This window comes from Microtus ochrogaster, chromosome 16 (genome assembly GCF_000317375.1).
Source record: "Microtus ochrogaster isolate Prairie Vole_2 chromosome 16, MicOch1.0, whole genome shotgun sequence".
In the NCBI taxonomy this organism is placed as follows: domain Eukaryota; kingdom Metazoa; phylum Chordata; class Mammalia; order Rodentia; family Cricetidae; genus Microtus; species Microtus ochrogaster.
In genome coordinates, this window is record NC_022018.1 from 53,176,152 (window position 1) to 53,198,207 (window position 22,056).

General features: G+C 39.8%; 2 protein-coding genes across 6 annotated transcripts in view; one reads left to right on the plus strand and one right to left on the minus strand.

Moving 5' to 3' along the window:
• Cenpp (centromere protein P) overlaps positions 1 to 3,391 on the minus strand; it is a 198,050-nt gene extending 194,659 nt beyond the window's left edge. Inside the window, exons 1-2 of the mRNA XM_005355172.3 lie at positions 2,997 to 3,391; positions 52 to 230 (exon numbers count right to left, since the gene is read on the minus strand). Coding sequence (XP_005355229.1) covers positions 52 to 230; positions 2,997 to 3,103 — 286 coding nt within the window. The 5' untranslated portion in view covers positions 3,104 to 3,391. The remainder of the gene's footprint in view (positions 1 to 51; positions 231 to 2,996) is intronic.
• A 117-nt stretch (positions 3,392 to 3,508) lies between these two features.
• The window catches only part of Nol8 (nucleolar protein 8), a 23,496-nt gene continuing 4,948 nt past the window's right edge, over positions 3,509 to 22,056 (plus strand). Inside the window, exons 1-12 of one of the 5 annotated variants that reach the window (XM_013349147.2) lie at positions 3,509 to 3,589; positions 4,784 to 4,939; positions 5,713 to 5,775; positions 7,322 to 7,400; positions 9,492 to 9,627; positions 10,300 to 10,368; positions 11,445 to 13,247; positions 14,434 to 14,547; positions 15,443 to 15,565; positions 15,803 to 15,896; positions 17,846 to 17,981; positions 19,188 to 19,265. In XM_013349147.2, the coding sequence (XP_013204601.1) occupies positions 4,801 to 4,939; positions 5,713 to 5,775; positions 7,322 to 7,400; positions 9,492 to 9,627; positions 10,300 to 10,368; positions 11,445 to 13,247; positions 14,434 to 14,547; positions 15,443 to 15,565; positions 15,803 to 15,896; positions 17,846 to 17,981; positions 19,188 to 19,265 (2,834 nt within the window). In that variant the 5' untranslated portion in view covers positions 3,509 to 3,589; positions 4,784 to 4,800. The other 4 variants (XM_026783083.1, XM_013349146.2, XM_026783082.1 and 1 more) reach the window with 4 other exon arrangements.

The following is a 22,056-nucleotide window of genomic DNA, read 5'->3' on the forward strand; positions in this document are numbered from 1 at the left end:
AAAAAACCAAAAAAAAAAAAAATCACATCCAGGTTAAAAAATAATACTTACCCATTTCCGTCACTTCAGTGTTTGTAATGTCCTCAATCTTGGAATAATTCTTTATATTGATGCCAGTAAGTTTACTTAGAAAAGAAAGTTCAGATTTTAAATGTCCAAGCTGGCTTTTCAGGTCTTTCAAGGATTCCCATCCCTCAGAATTTGACTGGGGAAATTTTTGAAATGATTTCCTAAAAAGCAAATATCAGAAATAGTTACTTGGCGACTACTAAGTGTTTTACTTAGTATACAAATTGTCCTCTAGGTTCTAACCCTAGTACTGAAGGTGGGGCTTAGAGACATGGCTCAGAGGCTAAGAACACTGGCGGTTCTTCCAGAGGACCCAATTATGGCGGCTTACAAGTCTAATTCTAGTTCTAGGGACTATGATGCCCTATTCTGGTCTCTAGTGGGCACTAGACACACAGAGTACGTAGACATACATGCAGTCAAGAACAGGACTTTCTGAAGCTTTTTGATCTTAGGGACTTTCAAGTAAAATGGTATGAAAAAAAAATCAACTCTACTAATCAACTCTACTCAGAGACAGACGGGGGAGGGGGGAGAACATTTCAGAAATTCATGAAAATGGAGATAAAAGGAAATCATATGAAATGAAATAAGCCAAAAGGACGAATACTATTTGTTTTCTCTCACCCAGATTTAAAATTCTCGTTCTCCGTTCTCCGCCACACGTGTGTGTGTGTGTGTGTGTGTGTGTGTGTGTGTGTGCTTGCGTGCGCACAAGAGAACCAGCTTTGGGGGATGCCGAAACAGAATGGATGGGAGCAAAAGATAACAGCATATATGTAAGAAGATGCCATGATGAAATCAACTACTTTGTATGCTAACAAAAAATTTTAAAGAAAAGGAATATACCTCATCATTTCTAGTCAATGTAGCAGTGGAGGCAATTAGGCAAAAGAAATTTTAGCATGAGAAAATCTGAAGCACAGGAGGAGGCAATTACTAAATCAAGATCACTCAGCCAATAGCAAAGTCAGAATCTGAAGGTATGCAATCTTGGAATCAGTGTGGGCACATGGATATAACTAAACAACTTTATTCCAGCTGCCAATCCTTTAATCCATTAAGATCATTTTAAAAGCATTTTGGAGGATTGGCAAGATGGCTTTGTAGGTAAAAGTACTTGTTGCCCAAGTCTGACACAGAAGTTTTATCTCCACTGGAAGGACAGAAATGACACTTCAAAGTGTCTGTTCTACACGCTGTTCTCCACATATATTGTCACAACATACACGCGTCATCACTCACACACAATACACATGCAATAATCATTTTAAAAATTAAGTAGCTTGGTACACAGGCCTCAACCTTCCTTCACCATAGTGAGAAAAATATCACATTAAATGCACACACTTTGGACTGACATTTACTATTTTCCCTGATCTAAATTCTTCTAACTTTCAGCTCTATTACCGAGGATTCTACATAAACAGTCTACTGTGTTATATCGACATCTTGTGGTGAGTAAAGAAACTATTTTCCCCTATGGTAAGAAAGACAGTGATTCTTAAATTTTTTGTTTGTTTGTTTGTTTGATCAACTGATTGATTTTGTTTTTTGAGACAGGGTTTTCTGTTTAACAGTCCCGCTGGCCTGGAACTCACTCTTCAACCAGGGTGGCCTCAAACTCAGAGATCCGCCCACCTCTGCCTCCCAAGAGGTGGGACTAACGGTGTGCACCACCACCCAGCTTTCGTTTCTCAGACTTTTAAGTGTGTATACAAAGAGTATAGGGCCAGACTGTCTTGATAAAATACAAATTCTAATTTGGTAAGTGGGGGTGGAGTCAGTCTGGTGGTCTCGCCAACTCATAGCTTCCAATATATGGGTCACACCTGAATCAGTAGCAAGTGTCTCACATGGTTGCTCGTGGAAGAGGATACATATAGGCCAGGGCACAATTCTTTCATCAGTTACAACTTTCTCTCGTTTTATTTTCTTTAAGACTTCTCCACAAATTCCTGCACTCCAAGGTTCTTTCCAACACAGGAAAATCCCATTCTCTGCAAGTGTACCAAATTATACCTAATAAAATAAAGGTAGTTTGTTTTCAGGTTTAAGATACTTAATCACTGTTAATTCCAGGCTTCCTTCTTTCTTCTTCTCTTTGAATTGAAGAGAATGCTTGGACTTTGGATTTTCCTACTTAACTCTCTGGCCCTCAGGGTCACTACCTTTAAACAGGTGTTAACAGTATCACCTAATCAGAGGATCATCACACTTTCCAATTTATTTCACCTAAGCTGTTTTTTCAGGCATTTCTGTCATTAACTATACCACCACCCACCCACCCCCACCACCAGTCCCGTGTCTGATTCTTGTCCATATTAGGCTGCCCTGCAACAGGGCTATATACCCCCAACCCTTACGTTATTAGCATAATACAAAATGATCAAGACACTTTACTATAGTGAGATGAACCACAAGAACAAATCCATGAAACCAGAGTTAAGGGATGCCAACTAGAGCAAAGCTCGGCGGTTCAGGTAATAACCCGACCGCTGGGGGTGGGGGCTGAAGGAGGATCATGAGCTTGAAGTGAAGTTGAGCGAATTCCTGACCTACAGAGTAAGAATATCTGCAAAGCTATAAAAAATAGCCCAACTAAATACTGTTTTCCGAAGACGAGATTTCTTAAAGAAAAGGAAGACTTTCCTACTGATTGTCATCAACCGGGCAAAACTAACGCTTAAGAAAACTATTTTCTGTTGATTACAATCAAGCCATGAACCCCAAACGCAGGGCTCACACTCTGAGGTCACTGTCCTCACGGAATCGATACTGACTCAAGCTGACATTTCGGGAGGTCTCCCACTACACTGTTCAGGACCCGGCGTGCAGGCAGTCGGAACCCCGAGCTGTCAGGAGGTTGCCAAGTCGGCCGGGTGCTGGGACGCGCGGGCCCGAGGTGGGGGACAGGAGCCACGTACCCGGCTCCGGACGTCTTCTCCCAGGGCTCTGGCAGCACGGTGCACTCCCGCTGCAGCGCCGCGACCTCCGCCTCCAGGGCGCGCAGCTGACGGGTCTCAGAGTCCATGGCACCCGGAGCGCCGCACTGCAAGGGAAGCTGTGCCCCACAACTCTGTCTGGGCGCCTCTCTCGCCGGGAGCTTCAAGCCGCGCGCGCATTCTAGGCGCGGACCATTCGCGAGCTCGCGGGGGAGAGGCTGCTTGGCGACGCGTATCCGCCCCACCCTCAACCTCCGTTTTAGTCCTGGCGTCCCTCAGAAGGAGGCGCCTGGTGGCTAGACACTCCCGACGCTTCGGGGAGGTGGTTCGTTCCAAACCGAACGTCGAGCTCCAGCGCCCGCCCGCCCCCTCAAGCTGCCTTTTAGTGGCCCCAGCCCTTTTGTCACTGAGGGGGCGGTCCCGGGAAGCACGAGGAAAAGAGTCTCTTTATTATTGTTCCGCTTTCCCACTTCCGCCTTACATGACCCGGAAGTAGGGCTTCACGTGGCGGCACGTCTTCTCTGTAGGAATTACGGAACTTTTTCCTCGGCTCTTTTACACACGTGGAAGAGAAGGTAGCGGAACGTTAGTTAGAATGAAGGCAGATGAAATAAAGAACCCTCGGGAACTGCGTCGAAACGGAACCTTAGGAGACCGGGTTGGAAACCCTGCAGGAAAGAAAAGAAAGTGCGCCTGCTGGCACGTGTAAATTAGACGTTGGGGGCTACGCTGCGCTAGTGCTGAGGGGCAGCCTCGTCGTATGAGAAGTGGTGGGCTGTTGGGCCTAACCTCTCGTCTCCTCTTCTTGGGACTTCTCGGAGGAGGAAGGCGGGATGGGTAGGATGGGGCGGGGGCTGCCAAGAAGTGGTACATTGTAGATGTCTCCCAGACAGCAGGTTTTGGCTTTGCGCTCCTGCCGGCCGTTTTGTGATCTCGGCTTGGAAGCCGTCAGCCAGCTTTTGAGGAAAGTTAGAGTGAGAGCTGAGCATCTACTGAGAGCTATACGAGATGGAGGGATCTCCCGAAAACCTTTCCAGCAACCATGGTAGTATATTGTTAACAGTTTCAGGGTCTGAGCCTTGCTTCACCACTGACATTTTCTAAGTGGCTCAGGGAGAAGTCTTAACCTCTCCTGCCACGCAAAGTACTTCGTGCTATTGAGGCGCACAGTGCGGGGGGGGAATTGAACGTTGAACTTTAGTTCCCGTCTTTCTGCCTGAGCAGTGCTATGGGGACACTTGTATTATGCTGTACTGTTGTAGCTGCGGACTTTATCTCAGTTATGACTATGGAGCTCCAGGATGGAGATAGTTTTAGCCTTTGACTTACTATTTTGTCAGTAACTGTTAAAATAAATGTCCAAACGAATCACTGGGTGGGAGGGCGGGAACACACAATTCTGTGAAAAAGAAAATGAAAAAGGTAAGATAAAGTAACTGGTTGTGTTGTATACAGAGAAAAGATCGGGGTGTCTGTGAAAAAGAAAATGAAAAAGGTAAGATAAAGTAACTGGTTGTGTTGTATACAGAGAAAAGATCGGGGTGCCTGTGCGTGCGGGCGCGCTGTGCAGGTGGGTGCAGTTCCAAAGTGTGTTCATTGAGAACGTGAATGTAGGGCCTTTGTAAAATTTCCTTTTATAAAATCTGAAGAATACAAATAGCGAGGCGTAGTTCCATAAGACCAGATTGGCACAGAAGTTTCAGGGGAAAGAGTTGTGTTTTATTTGTGAAAAGCTCTTAAGTGTTTTCTACACAAAATTACTTTTCCAGATGAATGCCCAGTATTCATGAAAGCCAACAGAGAAATGAAGCGCCTCTTTGTGGGTGGGCTTGGACAAGGCATTTCTGAGACAGACTTACAAAATCAGTTCAGCAGATTTGGAGAAGTATCTAATGTGGAGATCATCACTCGGAAAGATGACCAAGGTAAATCTATAACTATATATTATATATAAATATATAACTGAATATATACCAACTCAGGGCATGTATTACAAAAGAAAGCAACTCTGGAGCTGAATTTTAGCACTGAACATTGAAAATGCTATATGGCCTCCTTGAGGTACTGCATATAAAAGTTAATTTTGGAACAGAAAAATTATAAAACATTTAAATTTCCAAAACGTCTTTACTTTGAATTTTAGGAGTCAACATTCTAGCATTAAGTCTCTTGTTGATTAGAATGTCACTAGCATACAGTCAAGATGTGTCTTAATTCGAGGGGTTTTTTTTCTTACTTATTTTTTTAAAAAAAAACCTTGGGGCTGGAGAGGTGGCTCAGCGGTTAAGAGCATTGCGTACTCTTCTGAAGGACCCGAGTTCAATTCCCAGCAACCACATGGTGGCTCACAACCATCTGTAATGAGGTCTGGTGTCCTCTTCTAGCCTGCAGGCATATATGATTGTATCCATAATAAATAAATATTTAAAAAAAAACCTTGTGTTTTATAAAAATTAAGTCTTTGGTCTGGTGTGCAAAAAGTATTTTTTCAAAGAATAAGTGTTTATAAACTTTTAAAACTTGGAACAATTTTTAGGGCTGTACATGGTACTGCACACTTTTGATCCCAGCACTAAGGAAGCCAAGGCAGGCCACTGTCTGAGTTCAAAGCCAGGCAGTCATCTCATAAAAAACAAAAACTATTGAGATTTACATTGTTCTCTGGATATGAATTAAATCAGCAAATTTTCTTTTTTAGGAAATTCACAGAAGGTCTTTGCATATGTTAACATCAAAATAACAGAAGCGGACCTGAAAAAATGTAAGAGTATCATGTACTTTTTATTCTATTTGTCAGTGTGGTTGTGTAACTGAAATGACTTTGGTTCCATATCTAAGCCTCACTAGTCACTTTTGAGTTGTGTAGATTGGCAACCATGATCAAGAGAATTCTGTGGCCATATATCTCATGTTTCACTTTATTCAGTTAGTGTCAGAAGATCTAGTATCACATGCTAGTAGCCTTGCGCAGAAACTACTGTTTTCAAATAATTTAAACAAAGGACCAAACTTCCATAGACATTGCCTATTACACTTACCCTACTGGACATTATGCCACACTTCTCTTAAGACCATTCTTTTCTTGGGCAGCTAAGCTTTTGTCTTTTAGACCTGTCATGAAAGGACACTAGAATATGACATTGTCAGACCCTATCTTTATGACATCTATTACTAGGAGATTAGTAAAGCTATGGGTCAATATTAGCTGTCAGTGATTAAAATGGTGGAGATGATTTGTCATTCTGTTGATGTCCATTAATGTATTTTGATTTCTTGGAAGTCAAAAAAGAAAAAGGCACTGAAAAGCAAGTAAAAGACACATACCATTGGAAGAAAATAGTCAGTCTTTAATTACATTTGCAAACATTATTTTTGGTGCGAGTATAATAAGGTAGTTTATTTAAACTTCTCAGTCCAGCAAATGAAAAGATACAGTGTCTTAACTTGTAATGTTACTGTAAGGATTGAATAGTACATTAGAACACAGTAAAATATCTACCTGCATGGAAGATTTTGTTAGTAGTTACATTAAGGAAGCTGACTAAAGGTATTAGAAAAATCAACCACTACGGCACAACAACTGAAGCATGTTTGAATTACTGGCTAATGTGTGTGTTTGTACATGCTTTGAGATGGTGACTGGATTGAGGTGAAAGATAATTCTACAGGATCCCAAAATGTACTCTCATTCACCTTGAAAAGATTTCATTGTTTATTTATAGTATAGAAAATAACAAAATAGTAAATAAATAGTTATTCACCAGAAGTTCCTAAAATGAATCGATAAACAATGTGCACATAAGTTTTGCTTTACAGTTTATATATTATTTTTTTCTGTCATCTTTCAAGTAACTGAGAGAAAGAAACTTCAAGCAGGGACTGAAGGAATGACTCAATAGTTCAGAATTTTTGCTCCTGTTACAGGAGACCCAAGTTCACTTCCTAGCACCCACATGGGTGACTAGCAGTCACTTGTGACTACAGATCCAGAGGATCTGATGCCCTCTTTCAACCTTCAGAGGTATTCACACACAAATGAGCATATTAACATGCACACACACATGAAATAAAATGCTTGAAATAAATATACATTTTTTTTTTAAAAGAAGAGGGAGAAAACTTCTAACTGGTCAGAATAATACAGAAAGCCTAGGTTCTTTTTCTCTGCTTCACTTTTTCTTCTACATTGTAGGTGTCTCTTTGTGACTAATAAACCTATTTTTCCTAGTACTAAGTAATTAAGGGGGAAAAGGTGCTGAAATACAGTTTTGCACTGAAATGAACTTTGGCAATTCTTTTCTGTATAGGTATGTCTGTTTTAAACAAAACAAAATGGAAAGGTGGAACACTACAAATTCAGCTAGCAAAAGAAAGCTTTTTACACAGGTAAGATTTCCTCTGCTTGTATTTAAGGTTAAACCCATTTTTTTATAGTATAATTGCTTTTATAAGTTTGCCTAACTAATTTGAAATTATTGAAAATATTACTAGTTTTCGTGATTAGTTTCACAACTTAATGCAACCTAGAACCACCTGGGAAATGAATTTTAATGTAGTATTGTCTACATCAGGTTGACTTACTGTAGGTTGTTTGTGGCAGATTGCCTTGATTTATTTCATTGATCTGGGAAATTCTAACCTAGAAGCTGATGGTGCCTTCCCCAGTTTGAAGCCTTAGACTAAAGGGAAAGGTAGCTGAGGAGTATGTATGTGTTCATTTATTTTCTCTCTGTTCTTTACTGTGGGTGTGACTAGGTGCTTCAGGTTCCTGCCTTAACTACCCTGCAGTATACTATAATGGACTATAACCCAGAGTTGTGACCATAAAGAAACCATTTCTTCCCTAGGTTGCTTTTTATTTGGGACATTTTATCACAACAACAGAAATGAAAGCAGGACACTAGGGCAAGTAGAGCTGAAGTCTTTTTCCACTCTCCTTTCATTCTAAGCCACACAGAAAGAGAATTCAATGCTGTTACATGTGCATGTTTATTGCATGTATATGTATTTCTTTATTTTTCCTTTCTAATACAATCTTCTATGGCTTTCCCCCTTTTGTAACAACTATAACAACTATCTGTATATCAGAAGTGCCTGTTATCACAGTGTCTTTTTGCTCTGAAGGACATTTAAACTATTTCTATCTCTTGCTATCTATAGATGATCCATTAGGATGTCTTATAAATATGAAAGTGTTTCTATGTCAAAAAGGTAAAGTTTCCTAAACTGAATTACACTTGTTGGTTTTGATTATTAAGTGCAGTGTTATGCAAAGAGAGAAAGAAGATATATACATGAGACATTGTCCTGGTTACTTTTCTATTGCCATGATGAAGCATTTAATTTGGGGACTCATGGTTCCAAAGGGTTAGAGTCCATGACCAGTCATGGCAATAGGCAGACATGCATAGTGCTAGCGCAGTAGCTGAGCTTACATCTTATTTACAAGCATAAGGCAGAGAGAAAACCAACTGGGAATGGCTTAGGCTTTTGAAATCTCAGAGCCACACCCAGTGACACACCACCTTCAGCAAGGCAGTGTCTACTAATCTTTCCTAAAGAGTTCACCAACTGGGGCTGGAGAGATGGCTCACTGGTTAAGAGCACTGGCTGTTCTTTCAGAGGTCCTGAGTTCAATTCCTAGCATCCACATGGTGGCTCACAACCATCTGTAATAGGATCTGATGCCCTCTTCTGGCATGCAGGTGTTCATACACAGCACTCATACATAAAATACAAATAAATAAAATTAAAAAAAAAAAAAGAGTTCACCAACTGGAGTCCAAGAATTCAAATATATGAACCTATGGGGCCATTCAGAGACATAATAATTCTGCATGTGATTTCAAAGCAAAATTATATAACAACTGTTAGAGCTTTCTTAGTCAAAACTAATTTCTCTAAGGAAAAGATTCAACTCATTTTCAGAATAAAATATATTTAAGAATATGTGGATGAAAGAATTGGATATGTAATCGTGATAGATGGCTTAGCCTACATGATTTGACACCAGCCAGACATAATCAATCGATTAATCAATCAAACAATAAATGGATAAATAAAAGAATATATCGTTATATGTCATATAAAATAATTAGTTTTTATATCAGTAGAGCTTGTGGTTTGTGGTCTCCTATCTGCCATGAAGGAGAGTTGAGACAGCTCATGTAGCAGAGCACAGGTGTGGGAGGGTACATTGTAAGTGTTTGCGAGTAGAATGGAAGCTGATGTAGACAAGTGTTAACAACGTGGGATTAAAGACATGTGGTTTGTTTTGCTTTCCAATGCTTTCTTGTCATTCTACAATGAAAATGTTTTGTGTGTTTAGAAAATAGTATAAACAATTATGCTTTTAAAGAAGTGTTTTGTTTTCTAATGCTATAATGACATTTTGGTACTCACTCAGGGTTACCTGAATGGCACCGCTAAACATTTTTCATGGCTGATTTGCTTTTACTTGCCCTTCAATTAATACAGATTAGCTCAAGAAAGAGAAGAAGCCAAAGCAAAGAAAGAAAATCCAACCAGTGTCAACACCAACTTAGTGGAAAAGATGGGAGGAGTAGATTTCCATATGAAAGCTGTGCCTGGCACAGAGGTACCAGGACATAAAGTGAGTTTCCTTCAGTAACTTTGTCTGCCGTATCTTCTGAGAGCTCATGTTTGTAAGTGTGTGACATCCAAAGCTGACGCTTTCTCTCCACTTTGGAACAGATAGCATGCAGATCGAAGGTTTTGCTTCCTCTCCTAGGAGTCATCAATTGCCAATTGCTTCTCCGCTAGGGGTGGGACTTATTGAATCCTTACCCCTTTCTTGCTGGGATTTCGGCTGGCTTCATGGTGTACAGGTCTTACATATGCCATCACAATGGATGCTTTCTCTTATTCCCTCACCTATCCTCCCCCTCCCCACTTTCTTCCTTCTTTCCTTTCTTTCTTTCTAGACAGTCTCCTATATCCCAAGCTGGTCTCAGACATGATACTTAACTGAGGATGACCTTGAGCTTTTAATGCTCCCACCTCTACTTCCTGAGTGCTAGGATTGCAGGTGTGCCCCACTACATCCAGACCATGGCCACAGTTTTAATAGCTCTGTGTATGTGCATGTATGTGTGTGTGTCTAAAATACTGTCCAAGATATAGTTGGAATTTTCTTTCATTTTTGTTTCCTCATACTTTTTTTGAGACCTTTTATTTTATTGTCAAAAACTTAAAAAATTACATTTATGTATTATTATTTCATTTATATTTATGACAATTATAAGTCCTTTTTTTTGTCTTTTAGAATTGGGTTGTGAGTAAATTTGGAAGAGTCTTACCCGTTCTTCACCTTAAGAATCAACATAAACATAAAATATCCTTTGGTCAGCATTTCACAGTAATTATTATTTCCCAGAGTAAGGGTAAAATATCTTTATGATTTCATCGCCTCTATTGATAAATATTTAATTGTTTTCAGCATGTTGCCTCTTTCTCTCAAGGTAAGGTAATTCTTCTACATATATAAATCACATTGAGAATAATGAGTGATGTGCAGTTTTATGCAATTAAGTGATATGAATCATTACCAAGGAAACATTTTTTTAAGATTTATTTATTTATTATGTATACAGTATTATGTCTGCCTGCAGGCCACCATGTGGTTGCTGGGAACTGAACTCAGGACCTTTGGAAGAGCAGGCAATGCTCCCAACCGCTGAGCCATCTCTCCAGCACCAAGCAAACATTTGTTAATGTATGAATCTTATTACAAGCTGAACATGGTGGCACATACCTTTAGTCCCAGCACTTGGGAAGCTGAGGCAGATATCTCTGTGAATTCAAGTCTAGTCTCGTCTACATGGCAAGTTCCAGCCAACCAGGGCTATGTAGTAAGATTCTGTCTTTAAAAAAATTCTTAGTACTTATGAATTTACAAGCCTTTGCTATGGAGCAGTGCAGGAATAGAGAATAAGGGGCCATTGTTAAAGAAGACTTATGAGAAATTGAGGTAGTTTTATAAGAAACTTATAAAGTAGTTCTGAAAAGAAGATACTAGGTAAAAATAGGCCAATAAGTAAGAAAAGCGTGTATGGAGAAGTCATATGGAACCCAAGGTGAGCAAATTCTAATGTCTATTACACGAAGTCAGTTATCTGATACTTTCAAAAGCAGGCATCCTATGCTTCTGTGCAGATAGTATGTGTACACATCAGATTGCTGTAATGTTTATCATTGAAGTGATTTCTTTCAACTGATAATGGTATCGAATTAGCTTTGAATATGGTATAGTTAACTTATAGACCCTAGACACTTACTATGTTGATAGGAAATTGAAAGTCAATGAAACAAAGGACTTGTTCAAGATTTAGTAACATTTTTCCTGTTTCACCAGATTGGTAGGTTTCTCTAAAACTTGTTGCTGTTGCTTTTTCCTTGACTTTGAGTAACATTATGAAATATGATCCTTCAAAATACTGCCACAACCTAAAAAAGATATCGGAGGATTTGACAGAAACCATTCCCATAACTGACCTCACTTGGGAATTGGAAGGAGGCAATGACCCTATGAGTAAGAAACGTCGAGGAGAGTTTTCTGACTTTCATTTCCCTCCCCAGAAGATTAAGAAAGTGCAGAAGGGTCCCATGGAGTCCAAGGTTTCTAATATTAGTCTAAGGACTAATGAGGTGATGGAGAGTAACAAATCAACACAGCCAACGACTGTGCACAGGAAAGCCCCTAGTACTGCTGTTCCTTCCAAATCACTCCATGTGCCCAGTTCTGGTACTCAGAAACCTAAACACATGGTTTTTCATACTTCTGACTTTGAAATTATCTGGAATAAAAGTCGTATGTCTGATGATGACATTGACTCTGAAGAAGAATTAAAAGTGATGATTGCAAAAGAGGAAAACTTACAGAAAACTAGGCATTCCTTGGTAAACGAATCTGAAAATGATCCTTTTGAAGTTGTAAGGGATGATTTCAAATCAGATACTCACAGACTTCGTTCTTCAACCAGTTCAGGAAATGACAGTGACTGTGACTCCAGTGACACAGATAAAATTATTGCGATGAAGAAAAACACTGTTAAGGTAAAAAACAGTGCAGAATCTTCACAGCCAGAAAAGTCTATAAGCATGAGAAGTTCTTTTAAAAAGATAAAGCCTTCTAATGATTGTGTTGAAGTACAGAATACTAAAAGCAACAAAGAATCAGCCCTGGGTCATGAAGGAAAGTTTCTGAATCCTAAATTTCCACCTGACTCCAACACCAGTGACAGTGAAGAATCTGAGGAAGATGAAGAATATAAAGCCTTGATGAAAAACTGTCCCCGAGTGAACCTCACTTTGGCTGATTTGGAATGCTTGGCTGGCAGTCATCAGAAGGTTCCAGGAAACGATGAGAGTGATGGCTCACAAAATAGCAGCCACTGCAAATTTAATACAACCTCCAAGAGTCCTAAGACATCCAATGACCTGCACAGTGGCCGGCAGTGCATTTGTCCTGAGGAGATTGTGGCTTCCCTTTTAGAGGAGGAGAACACTTACAGCAGACAAAAAACAGAGGAAACCACCTTAAAACCAAAATTCCAGGCTTTTAAGGGAATAGGTGGTCTCTATGCAAAGGAGTCAGGGGATAAAACTTTGAAAGAGACTGTTGACTTTAATAATATCAATGAACAATCAAGGAGCTCCTTGAAACATGAAGAGCCTGACAGAGTTTTTATAGAAAATGGATCCAAGTGTACTAATGGCTCATCAAATAAATTGACTTCATGCCAACCTGCAAAGAAGGTAAACAACCCAAACCACATTCAGTCTCCAAAGAGACAGTCTACTTCTGAGAGCCAGAGCCATAAAGTCGTGTCCTTTACCTGTTTTGACAAGGAAAGTCAGAATCCTCTCTCATGTCCTTTGCCATTAAAAGGTAAAAAGTCCCTAAGTGCAAAGAGTCACAAGATAGAGTCTGACAGAGACACTTGCCATCAGCCTAAAAGTAGAAAAGCATCAGAGAAAGAGGACACTGATTCAAGCAACATAACATCTCTTGAGAAACCACCGAAGGTGTCTTTCAGGGAAGACCCTCAGAAAAGCACAGCTAGTTTCTCACTTTCTGTCAGTGATGCATCATGTATGAGTGCTAAGGATAAACATGCTGAAGACAACCAGAAGAGACTAGCAGCCTTGGCAGTGTGGCAGAAAGCCAGAGAAGTGCAGAAGAAACTGGTGCACAATGCATTGGCAAATTTGGTGAGTGCATTTTCAGTCTATGGATTTGACAATAATCGTCTCAAGGTCAAGATTTTCCTTCCTGTGTAGGTGTGTCCTCGTAGAGCTCATTGTCTTTTTCACATTCACTACTCAGTAATTTTAGTCCTTGAGGTAAAAGTTTATATCACAGTTTATATACAAGTTTACATGCAAACTGCAGTTTGTATAATGGTTACGGCTAGAGTTCTATCTTGATGGCATTTACAGTAATGAGCCTTTGTATGGCAAGCAGGCAGTCACAGTCACTTTGAACACCAAATCACCTAGGTTTCCTCAACCATACTGAGTAATGTAAGGGGGTAGAAGGAATTTTACTGATGTGGAAAAGCAGCGAGGGAGGTGAAAGATCTTCCTGTAAAAGGGAGCCATTTGTCGAAAAGTAAAATTTTTTTTTCATGACACTGGTATTTCTAAAATGAAGTAGCACTGATTAGCAGGGTAGGTTATGCAGAGAATGTAGAGGGGGCAATTTTATTCCTGAAGCTGTGAAAAACCGATGAGTTTTAATACAAGCATTAAAGATTAGTTGTATACATTTTGTCTTTGTTTTTTTGAGACAGTTCTCTGTGGCCCTGGCTGTCCTAGAACTCACTTTGTAGACCAGGCTGCCCGGAAACTCACACAAATCAACCTGCTTCTGCCTCTGCCTCTGCCTCCTGAGTACTGGGATAAAAGGCATGTGCTACTATACCCAGCTAGTTGTGTACATTTTAGAATAGGAGTTGGCATTTTACAATACACAGAGCTTCCAGCCCAAATAGTTTTTAACACACAACAAAGACTGTTGCTTGTAGTATCTAAAGTGTTTACTCTAAATCTTTACAGATAGTGTTTGTTAACCTCTATTTTAGAGATTCTTCAGGTCATGACATAAACAATAAATATAATGGAGTCATATCTGGAAGCAAGGAGAACCTTTTAGAGGTCAAGGACCACAACCATAACAGTGGTGGTTCTTAAAGATACCTTGGTCAAATTAGTAGAGTTTGATTGTTACTGGATATAGGAGAAAGGAGGCCTGAACTTCTGTCTTGGAGAAATAGCAGATGATAATGATATTCCCTGGACAAGGAAAAGAAGCATAAGGGATGGGAGGAGACGATAGATGTGGACATGGCTAGACTGTTGGCGGTCTTGAAATGTGATGCTGCTTGTGTTTCACTAGGATGCTCATCCAGAGAACAAAAAAACACACATTGTCTTTGCTTCTGATAATGAAAGTGAAACGGAAGAGACATCCACTCAGGAGCAAAACAGTCCAGGAAAGGAGTTGGTGACGGTAAGGCCTTCCAAATATTAATCTACTTTCCAGATTCCCACACTTGTTTTCCTTTTTGTGGTAGGAATGCTGTATAGCCTAGGCTGCCTTTAACCTGAAAAGTTCTGCATCAGTCTGATTCCACAGTATACCAACACAGCAGCTGTAGCATCTGTTATATAGCAAGAGGTCCACACAGCTACTACTTCTGCATAAAATCCTAGCAACTGCCTTGTTGCCCAAGCTACCACACCCTGAGATGGCAGGGGTCTTGGAGATGTTTCTTACCCATGAAACTGTTTGCTGCTTCATACAAAGTCTCATCATTATTCATGCTAGACTATGGGGAGTGTCCTTGCTTGTGGTTATTAATTCCCAAATCCAAGTGGCAACAGGGCGTGTGGATTAATAATCCAGGAGTCCAGTTAACTATGCCTGAGTCAGAGTTTTCATCTGGCCCACCACACACTTGTTTCTGTAAATGCTGTTTTGTTTTGTTTTTATTTTGGGTTTCTTTGTATAGCCTTGGCTGTCCTGGAACTTTTTCTGTTGACCAGGTTGGTCTCAAACTTAAAGAGATCTGCCTGGCCGGGCGGTGGTGGGGCACGCCTTTAATCCCAGTACTCGGGAGGCTGAGGCAGGTTGATCTCTGTGAGTTCAAGGCCAGCTTGGTCTCTAAGAGCTAGTTCCAGGACAGGAACCAAAAAGCTACAGAGAAACTCTGTCTCGAAAATTAAAAAAAAAAAGAGAGATCTGCCTGCCTCTGTATCCCAAGTGCTGGATTAAAAGGCATGTGCCACCACTGCCCAGCGGGTTGTTGGTTTTTAAATATAACATAAAATTAACATTAGTAAGAAAATGCTGATTATTTCAGTTAGTAAATACTTCTTTCTTTTTTTTTCAATCTGTATAACAGGAATCTGTGGGTAAAGCATCTGGGAAGTTGTTTGATAGCAGCGATGATGAAGATTCAGATTCCAAGGAGGACAGCACCAGGTTCAACATTAAACCTCAGTTTGAGGGCAGAGCTGGCCAGAAGGTTAGTGAAGATTGAAAACACAGACAGTAGCAGCATGTCTAGGTTTTAGAGGTAGGTTAAGGGAAGGGCACAGTTCAGTGTGGGGTAATTTTTATGGGAGTGAATTCTCTCTCGCCTCTTACTTGTTAATATCCAGTGCAGTTGTGCAGATGGTAGTTATGAATTTCAGAGGGTGAGGAGGTACTTAGAGACTTTTTCAAAATGTGCTTATCATGACAGTGTTTCTTTTCCATGTAGCTCATGGATTTGCAGTCTCATTTTGGAAATGATGAGAGATTCCGAATGGACTCTAGATTTTTAGAGAGTGACAGTGAAGAGGAACAACAGAAAGGTAACTATTTACTATCCCAACAGCCCTGCTAGCAAAGCTAGGAAGTTACCTTGTGCTTCTCCTTCATTTAACACTGGAAGAAACTATACTCTAAAATGAATTGTAGCTGGGCGATGGTGGCACATGCATGCCTTTAATTCCAGCACTTGGGAGGCAGAGGCAGGCAGATCTCTGTGAGTTCCAGGCCAGCCTGGTGCACTTGGGATGCAGAGGCAGGTGATCTCTGTGCGTTCGAAGCCAGCCTGTTCTACAGAGTGAATTCCAGGATGGTCAAGGTTATTTAAACCCTGTCTTGAGAAACCAAATAAATAAACAAATGAATTAAACAGAGTTTTTAGTCAGATGTATACTTAATAATTCTTAAGTTTCCTTATATGTATTTCAATATAACGTAATTATACTAAATTAGAAAACACAGAAGATGACTAATTTATATTTAATAGGAAGAGTCTTTATCTTTCTCTGGTGTACATGCTATGTGCTTGTTTTGGGGTTAGTTGGGTGGTTTGTTTGTTTGTTTATTTGGGTTTTTCGAGACAGGATTTCACTGTAGCTGTTGAGCTTGTCCTGGAACTCTTGTAGACTAGGTTGGCCTCGAAACTCACAGAAATCCACCTGCCTCTGCCTCCTGAGTGCTGGGATTAAAGGTGTGTGCCATCACCGCCCGGTAGTAGTTGGGTATTTTTAGGGTGCTGGTTCATATGTTTCTTTTCTTCTTTGAAACATGTGATCCTCCTCCCTCAGATTCCTACTTAGATTACAGCCATGCACCTAGATGCTCATGTTTTTTCATTTATCTATTATTTATCTGTTTGTCTGTCTGTCTATCTTCTATTCCTTTCCTGTGTTTTCATGAATTTTTTTTCTTTTATTACCATCTATAGGGATGGATTTGTAGACAGACATTGCTTAAATTTGACTTTATTATAGAATATCTTTTTTTCTCTATCTCTGCTGGGCATAGTAGTCTGCACTGGCATCTGTAGTCTTTCAGAGTTTGCAGGCCCTTCTGGGTGTTATCTGTCCAGGCCCTTCTGGGTGTTAGAGTCTTCATTGAGAAGTTGGGTGTAGTTTTAATAATTCTGCCTTTATGTTACTTGTTCTTTTTCCCTTGCAGTTTCCAATATTCTTTCTTTGTTCTTTATGTTTAGTATTTTGATTATTATTTGACAAGGAGACTTTGTTTTCTGGTTCAATCTATTTGGTGTTCTGTGTGCTGCTTGTACCTTATAGGCATGCCTTTCTTTAAATTAGAAAATTTGTCTTTGGTGATTTTGTTGAAAATATTTTCAGGGCCTTTGAGCTGGGGTTCTTTTCCTTCTATTCCTATTATTCTGAGGTTTGGTCTTTTCATAGTGTTCCAGATTTCCTAGATATTTGTGTCAGGATTTTTTTAGATTCAACATTTTCTTTAACTAGTGCATTATTTCATCTATTGTGTCTTCTACACCTGAGATTCTGTCTTCTATCTCTTACATCCTGTTGGTGAAGCTTGCCTTTCTAGTTTCTGTTCCCTTACTTAATAGTTTTCATTTCTAGGATTCCCTCAATTTGTGTTTTCTTCAGTGCTTCTTTTTCCATTTTCAGTTCTTGAACAGTTTTATTCATTTCCTTCAGCTGTTTTTTTCTTGGCTTTTTTTCAGGGATTTCTTTCATTTCCTCCAGTTTTTTGTGTTTTACGTTAAGCGTTTTAGTCTTTAAAAGTTTTAGACTTGCCACCAAAGACATTAATCTAGATTTTATTTTCTCAGTTATAAATAGAAGTGGGATATTTTGTTAGCTAGTCATATGATTTCTATGTTTTTGTGGCAAGAATTCTGGAGAGAGATATTAACAGATCTGAGGCTAAACATGTGATTTGGTGTACTTTGCATGGATTTGCTCCTATGATGATTGGGGTTTCTATAGCAATGAGTGTTAAGAGATGACTGCTTATTCTCTTTCCTCAGAGTTAAATGAAATCCAAACTAATGAAGATGAACTTGCTGCAGAAAGAAAGCAAACACTGAATGTTGTGCAAAGTGTTTTAAACATCAACTTGAGCAACCCTACAAGCAAAGGAGCAGTAGCTGTTAAGAAATTTAAGTATGGCTTATGCTCTGCCCCATTCGTGATAGTTTCGCTTTGTCATAAGTGCCTAGGGAACTTAATTTAAAACTCATTTTTTGTTTTGTTTTTTTTTTCTTGTGATGCTTATGGTTTAACCTAGGGCCATAAATATTGCCACTCATTTGTTTTTCCCCTGAGTTATATACCAGCCCATCTGAGTCCTTTATAAATTACTGGGGAGAACAGATAAGTAAGACCCAAAGTTCTGTAATTCCTAGTGTTCTAGGAATTCAAAGAGGATCAATTTCAAGACGGCATAGGCTACTTAGTGATCTCTCAATCACAGAACAGGGTACAAGGCTCTGAGCCCAAGAGAGCCATGGTTGCCTGGTGCCAGGACTTCATGAGGCCAAAAGGCGAGAAACCATGCTCGAGAGATGAGCCCTCACTCGTGGAAAATGGCTACAGGTGGAAAAGAGGGTCCCTCCATTAGTGTTAGATGGAGGGGCCCAGTGATTCATTACTTGGAATTTGAAGCAAGGCTGTCAAATGTGGACTGGGTTCCAGGGTCCTGGCTTGCCTCAGACTGCCTGTAGGCAGGACGAAGACTAGTAGAGTCTTTTCTGATCAGGGAACCAATGCTGTATTTTAAAAGGTGCAAGAAAAAAAAGCAAGTGACAGAGTTCACTTGGAGGAGTATTTTATTAGGGGAAAGGAAATGTAAAAAGGAAGAAGGTGAGGGGGGAGACTGGCCTATGAGGACAGGAGCAGCAGAAAAGAAGGGAGAGGCAGAGGGTGGCGGGAAAGACAGAGAAACAGGCAGAGAATCAGAGAGAGGGGGAGAGAGAGAGGGATGGGAGGTGGGCAGGGCCCTTTTAAAAGGGAATATAGTGAATGTGTACAGGAGGTGTCCTTGGTGGCTATAGCTGAGGATGTATCCTGTCAGGACCCTAAGGGCAGGCCAGTACAGATGCCTGCATACTAACAAAAACTGTTTAAGGAAAAGGGATTATTCAACTCAGTTTGAGATTGTAGTCCATCATAGTGGGAAAGCCTGAGCATCAGAAGCCTAGTTTAGACAGACTGCATTGAAACTCTCTTTGAAGGTGAATCTACATTGTATCAAGCAAACAATTGAAACTAACCATCATAGCCTTTTAATGAGGGTCTTTGTAGTGACGACTTGTAAATTGCCATTAATGTTTCAGTTTATCTCTTTCAACCTGTATTCTTTTTACATAGGGATATTGTACATTATGACCCAACAAAGCATGACCATGCCATTTATGAAAGAAAACAAGAAGATAACGAAAAAGAAAGGTAAATCCTAGTCTGTTTTCCCTTTAAATTTTGACAAAGTTGCAGAGTTAGTGACTTTAATAAGCTGCATAAAAGTCCTCTGCTTGAACAAATAAAATTTTTTAGGTCTGCCCAGGGCCAGAGTTAGGTATTAAAGGATTTCATTTCATTTTTAAATTGAAGACTGTAAATTTCTGTAAAGAGGGTAATTGTGACTAAATTAGGCTCTTCAGTCAGATAGCTTCTGTTGTAAATACTTTCTTGCAGGGCATGGTGGCTCACACTTTTAATCCCAGCACTTGTGAAGCAGAGGCAGGTGGATTTGAGGCCAACCAAAGAGAAACCCTGTCTTGAAAATCAAAGCTAAAAAAAAAATTAAGTAACAAAAAATTAAGAAAAAAAAGCATGTGGACATTGAAATTTGTATCATATGTAAGTTTTTTATATATATGGGTGTCCTACCTGCATGTTCATTTCTGCACCATGTGCATGCCTGGTGCCTGTGAGGCCAGAAAAGGGTGTCAGTTCCCTGTAACTGAAGTTACATACAGACTGGAATTAGAGACAGTTATGAGCTGTCATGTGGGTATTGGGAATTGGACCCCGTACTCTTAACTGATGAGCCAGCTCCCATATATAATTCTTGCATAGTGTGAAATATTTTTTTCATTAAGTATTTCAAACTCTAAAACCATTCTTGGAGCCGGGCGGTGGTGGCGCACACCTTTAATCCCAGCACTTGGGAGGCAGAGGCAGGCGGATCTCTGTGAGTTCGAGACCAGCCTGGTCTACAGAGCTAGTGCCAGAACAGGCTCCAAAGCCATAGCGAAACCCTGTCTCGAAAAACCAAAAAATAAAAAAATAAAAAATAAAACCATTCTTGGGGGCACCAGGCACATACATGATACACATACATACAATGCAGGAAAAATACTCTTATACATAAAAATAAAGCTCTAAAAAAGAAAAAAAAATTCTTAGCATGCAATTAAGGGATAAGTAAGCAATAGTCTAGATTTGACTATTAGACTACAGAAGTTTGCCAGCTCATGCTTTAGATAATGTTTTCACAGATGTGATATTTGTTTAGGAATTGTTTTCTTAAATTTCATGTCATTTGCCTCTGAAGATTAAGAATCTTCAAACCCATGGCTGATTCCTGTAAAACCAAACAAACAAGCAAAAGAGCCCTCCCTTTCCCTTTTATTTTCACTCTTTCCTATTAACACTTAAAGTAACAAGAAGAAACCAGAAAATACCTTCAGTAGTTACCTGGACATTTCTTTAGCTAGATTTCCATGACATTTAAGTATATGCTCTGTTTTCTTCATTACCACATGTATCAGTGTTTCTAGAATTTCTCCTCTAAATCCCAGTACAATTTTGTTGACTTTCCCAACCCTTACAACCTCTTAAAGGCCATGTAGTTTCAACTAACAGCATCTTCAAGACCCTTCAGGCTTTTGCCATGACCCCAGTCTCAGAAGTCACATTTCCTATGTTCTCTTTCTTTTTTTTTTTTTTTTGGTTTTTCGAGACAGGGTTTCTCTGTGGCTTTGGAGCCTGTCTCGAACTCACAGAGATCCGCCTGCCTCTGCCTCCTGAGTGCTGGGATTAAAGGCGTGCGCCACCACCGCCCGGCTCCTATGTTCTCTTTCTACAAGAGGTAACTAGGTTGAGTCTGTGCTCCAGGAATTTCCAGTGGATATTTACTTCTAACTCTATAAAGTATCAAGGACCAATTTAAGTTCCCATATGGTAGTTCAATGGCAGTGGCTTAGAGCTGTCTATGTGACACTGGTATTTGTAGAGTTCAGTTTTCATAGGTTTACTTGTATGAAATCTAGTTTGGCTGACTTAAGAAGTATAAACGATTTGTCTGAGATGGTTTGTACCATTAAATAGTTAAATAGCCCTCTAGAGGCTCAGAAATCCATGTGGAAGAGGAGTCAGAAAGATTGTTAAGAGTCAGAGGTGAGGGATGACTCCAAGGTAGCAATATCTTCTAGACACAACAGGACTGATAAACATGAACTCACAGGAGACTGTGGAAACAGTCACAAGGCTTGCACAGGTTCAAGCCAGATGGTGCCCCCAGAACTGAAAGGGACAACTGGACATGAACTCCCACCCCTAACTAAGTAGCTGTCTGTAGTTGACACCTGCTGACAAAAGAAGAATGGAGTCTCACTAGGTACTAACCACACTTCAGGAGAGGCTCCATGTCCAGGACTAGTTGGCCAACATAAAACAAACTCAGTGGTATTTTTGTAGAATTTTAGACTTTCATTTTTGTGTTTTTGAGGTGTTTTTTTAATGTGTGTTATTTATTTTTGGTTTGTTTTTGTTTTTTTGTTTTAATGGAAGACAAAGAGCATAAAGTTGGATGGATAGGGAAGTAGGGAGGAACTGGAAGAAATTGGGGAAGTGATAATATGATCAAAATATATTTATGAAAAGCTATTTTCCAATAAATTTTTGTTGAAGAAAAAAAATAAACAGAACAATCCTGTTCACTTCCATTTTAAATAGTACATTAATTTTTGCTATTTTTCTTTCTATTTTTTTCTTGGTTTCTTTTGGGGAGAGGATTAGATTTTCAAGACAGGGTTTCTCTGTGTATTAGCTCTGCTGTCCTGGAACTCACTTTATACACCAGGATGGCCTCAAACCTGCCTCTGCCTACGAATGCTGAAATTAAAGGTGTACACCACCACCATCCACCATCCAGACTGCTTTTTCTTATACATATATGGAATAGATTCTTGTTTTTTGTTTTGTTTTGTTTTGTTTTTTTGGTTTTTCGAGACAG